The following is a 4,300-nucleotide window of genomic DNA, read 5'->3' as shown; positions in this document are numbered from 1 at the left end:
CAGCTTTGTCTCCTGGATCGCTGCAACCTGGACCGTTGCAATTCAATTGCAGAAATTATTGCAATTCAATTGCGTATATTGTTGTTGTTGTAGTAGCAGTGTGTGGTACACAGCCCTTGCCGATGAAGGAATTCATCGGGTCAATCCGGTACGTACAACCGGCTGCCATGGGATTGGTTGCGTATATTGCCGCACGGGAGAGGTCGAGGAGGTCACATAGTCCGACGACGATGACGCAGAACCCACTCCATGCACGGTTCTGGCAAACTAAACGGAACCAGAACTTGAATTGATCAACAAACATTGTTTCTTTATGGTACATATATTCGTGTAAGATTACTCAAAGTACTCCCTCATCTGTTTGCCCAAACAACTTATAGCATTAGTAGGTTGACTAGATCATGATTACTATTTATCAAGAGTCAGCATTCCTCTTAAACTCCTTCCTTATTCTTTCTATTCAATAGAAATATTGATATTTATTGAAATATCGTGAACGTAAATATCTCTAATAAATAATGATAAATTAAAAATTGTTATACAATGGAGGGATACATACATACATACACATGCCACAAATACTTTGCTATTATAATAAATGTCTTTTTTCTGCTTCCAATCATTTCTTAAGCAAAAATCCAATCAAATCATCCAGAGGTGGCTATTTAATTTGGTGTCTGTAACTTTAAACAAATCTCTAAACTTATATTCAAATCAGGTTTGTAACGATTAATTAGGCGTAGGAGGTTGAGTTTTTTGTTTTTAGAATTATTCGACTCCAACTCGTAGAGGGTAGAGAGATTAACCAGCAAACTCTCATTGAGGGACTTTTGAGGATTCAAATTAATGGCCCTTTCGAAAAGTGTAATGGCTTCTTTTAGCTTTCCTGCATACAAAAGACACACACCCATATTGTTAAGAATCATTGTATTGCCCGATTCTAAATGTAAAGCCTTTTGGAATGTGGCATAGGCTTCGGGAAAATCATTTTGGGCCACAGTAATAAGGCCCTTGTCCACCAAATCACGTATATCAGGTTGGGAATAGCTAAAAGAATATTTTTGGAAAACACAAGTTATTAATATGGCCATCCAGCAATATTTACATACATCTTTCTTAATCTTCGAGCTTCGGCAAACTTCTGCTCGGCACCAAAAATATCACCTATCTGCAAGTATATTCTGCCCCAAGCCGAAAATAGAGCACGTCGTTCCTCTTTATCCAAATCCGTGCCATCGGCTATCATGGTGCGCAAAATGTCATCAATAAGATTGTATTTTTTTAACTGAAATATGTCAAATTAGAAATTTTTTAAATGTACATCAAGGTCTCCAGCCTTACTATGATAGCACAATTAACAATGGCGTGCAGAACTCTTAGTTCCCTTTTCTTCCAAAATTCCTGAGCTTCTTTTGATTGTTTGGAGGCAAAATAAAGTTTGATATCATTTGCAATGACATAAAGCTCCGACAAACGATCTAAAGCCAACTGAGGATTGCCCAAATAGATAGGCATTTCGGCCAATAACAGACGAAAGGAAAAGCAAGCTATGGAGCCCGTTTTGCCAGCATACATTTCCGGATAGAACTGTAAAAATTATGAAAAGTAATAAAATATCAAAAAAAAAAAAATGTCCACACCTTCCTACCTCAAAGAATACATCTGGTCGATTTAGTCGATCAAAAGGTTCTGCCTCTTTCTGCAGCAGCTCATATTCCCCCAGTTTAGCCAACAAAGCCAGACGTGTAAACCACAGTTGCAAAGAATGTGGTGAATGCTTGGCAGGCTGGCCAGCGCGCCCATATCCTTGCCCATAAATAGTTAATAAACGCCCAGTTAAATTGATGGCCGATCTATAGCAGCCAGATGCTATAAGAGATCTTAAGCCTCTTTCATCTTGGGTAACGTTATCTGCTCCGGGTATTTTACGGTTTGCCATTTCAGCCTCACCCAGATGCTTAGAAACTGCCAAGGCTATTAAATCCGGCTGTAGCAAATATGAAGTGAACATTCCATTTAAGTTGGATTTAAAAAAGTTTTGACAACTTACCAAATCTGTGGCAGTTTGTATTCCCGGTGTGGTTAAAAGCAGCGGTTGACCACCACTTTGGCTAGCTGGTGATTCCCAGAAATTTCTCACATCATCGGGCATTTTTAAGTCTTCTTCTAACTCTGCTTGATTTTCTATATACTCCGGAGTTTTGAAACCTCCAGTGAAATTGTTCGAGGTTAAATTTACTGCATTGCCAGTTGTGGCATTTGCAGGATGCACTACAGGAACTTGAGTTGTTGTAGTCTGGTTTTGTTGAGGATTTATTGTACTGTTAAGCTTTGGAGTATTCTGTTTTTGTGTTGTGGCTAAAGAACAAAAAACACAATAATTTTTACATCTAATTATGTCTACAAATCTTCAAACCTGTACCCGTTTCCATAGTTTGTCCCTTATTTGACAGCAGTTCATCAAAGAAGCTTGGCGGGTCATTAACAAAATACTGACTTAGACTAGGTGAAGCTGCAGCATTTTGCTGATTATTTACATTTTTATTTTCCATATTTAAATAAATCAAATCCTATTCCTTTTTTTGTAAACAGAAAAATTGCCCTTGACTCGATCAGCTGTACAATGTTTGTATGACATATTGTCCAGTTAGTCTAAACGAAAACGTAACATAACTGGTTGCTAGAACGTCCCCAAGGTCAAAACAGAATGAGCGCGTTGTGCTTTGTTTTTGAGCGTCACGTTAAAATATGCAACTGTGCACAAAGCACAATGCGTTCATTATGTTTTGGCCTTTAACATTGTCATATCTGCTGCAAAGTGGATTAACGAAGGTGGTCTCCAAAAACCCCGTTTACACTGCTCATTAAATCCGAATTTAAGGCTCTCGTCAACTGAGGTCGAAGAACAGTGAGGTCGAAGTGTGTGGAATCCCTTAATAGACTCCGGTTTCACGACATATATAGTCCTAACATGGTTAGCAGATACGAAGGCATCGTATTGGTGCTCGACCAATTCTTGTGTATATGTACTCGTCACCGAGTGGATTCACCTTTTCATGGTGTTCCAACCCATCAAACTTATCCTAAACTATTGACAATAAATTGTAAATAATTGCACAGAGAAATCAGAAAACAGGAATAACAGTTTTCTAAATAAAAATTTTTGGTTTTAAAATTTGTTCAAACTTTAAAATTTATCAGCTGACACGAAAACGGAACGTCAAATTTTGTTTTTACTGAATTCTAATTTCTGGTTACGGTCGACAAACGTTCGGTAATTGTTTTCTTGTGTTTTCATTAGGCAAAATAAAACAGCTGACACATTTTTCTACATTTACGAGAGCATAACCAGGCCTCAAGACATAAGGTCTGATTGGTCTTCCTAATATCGTAAAAGTAGCACAGATTACATTCATGGAAGTTGGCATATCGACTGAGGTATTTTAACCAATTCCTCTTTATGTTCCTTCGTAAATAGAAACATAATTTGCAAATTATTACCAAATTACGCTCAATTGTGTTGAAAAAGTTTGTAAAAATTTTCTTTATCTCTTGGCCGTTTTTATCAAGATTAAACAATTATTTTTTATTTAACGAAAAAATTGTAAAATGTTAACACAATACCCCAAGCAAAAAAGGCAATTTCATACATGTTTGATCGTAAACTATAGGGGTTACTAGAAAAGAAGACCAAGCAGTTTGACCATATTGTACAATTCCTATAATCTTTGGTGGTCTCACGTGAACAGCTGAAAACAGCCGGCCAGTTTGACGGTATTAAGGTGTCAGTTCTGTGTTTACATTCACAGCAAACTACCCCATTTTTTTTGCACGTTCTTCTTGTTTGTGTTCTCTTTCTCTAATTATACTTGCACATGTACACACACGAGCGTAAGTTTCTTTGGCTGTGTTGAGAACAATGGCAATTTTGAAATGACATCTTGATGATGGATTGCACCATATGATTTGTGGTTGTACAATCTTTAATTGTTTCGGCATGTATCTGCTGCTTAACAATACTGTGGGGATGGTAGCGCAAATTCCCACTAAGCCCCAACAAAACTACCTTGATTGGAAAATGCCGTAAATTGAAATGTCAAAGTGATTTTAGAAATAAACTTTGTTTTACAGCTTATCTTCTTCAAATGTGTTCTATATATTTGTATTTTCATTACAAAATACACTGTTTTGTTGGTGGAATATCGTATCAAATAGAACATCTTTTTGAGATTTTAGAAACAAAAATCACAGCTGTGTTTTCCAGCCTTTGAAATTTAGATTTACTGCAATATCAAAACAA

General features: G+C 36.9%; 1 protein-coding gene across 2 annotated transcripts; it reads right to left on the bottom strand.

Annotated features, from left to right (window-relative positions):
* Positions 1-386: 386 nt before the first annotated feature.
* On the bottom strand, positions 387-2,612 carry LOC106082089 (trafficking protein particle complex subunit 12). Of its 2 annotated transcripts, none has more exons than XM_013244414.2 (6): positions 2,417-2,612; positions 2,051-2,358; positions 1,649-1,987; positions 1,342-1,587; positions 1,110-1,285; positions 387-1,047 (listed from the first exon to the last, which is right to left on the bottom strand). In XM_013244414.2, exons 1-6 carry the CDS (start codon positions 2,550-2,552, stop codon positions 666-668), a joined length of 1,587 nt encoding a protein of 528 aa, XP_013099868.1. In that variant the 5' UTR covers positions 2,553-2,612; the 3' UTR covers positions 387-665. The 2 variants fall into 2 exon arrangements, with proteins under 2 accessions (XP_013099868.1, XP_013099869.1); XM_013244415.2 differs by having other exon boundaries at positions 2,423-2,612.
* Between the last annotated feature and the right edge of the window lie 1,688 nt (positions 2,613-4,300).

Source organism: Stomoxys calcitrans, chromosome 1 (assembly GCF_963082655.1).
Source record: "Stomoxys calcitrans chromosome 1, idStoCalc2.1, whole genome shotgun sequence".
Classification (NCBI taxonomy): Eukaryota; Metazoa; Arthropoda; class Insecta; order Diptera; family Muscidae; genus Stomoxys; species Stomoxys calcitrans.
The sequence above is the reverse complement of the archived record's forward strand: the minus strand, read 5'-3'. Positions and strand labels throughout refer to the sequence as shown.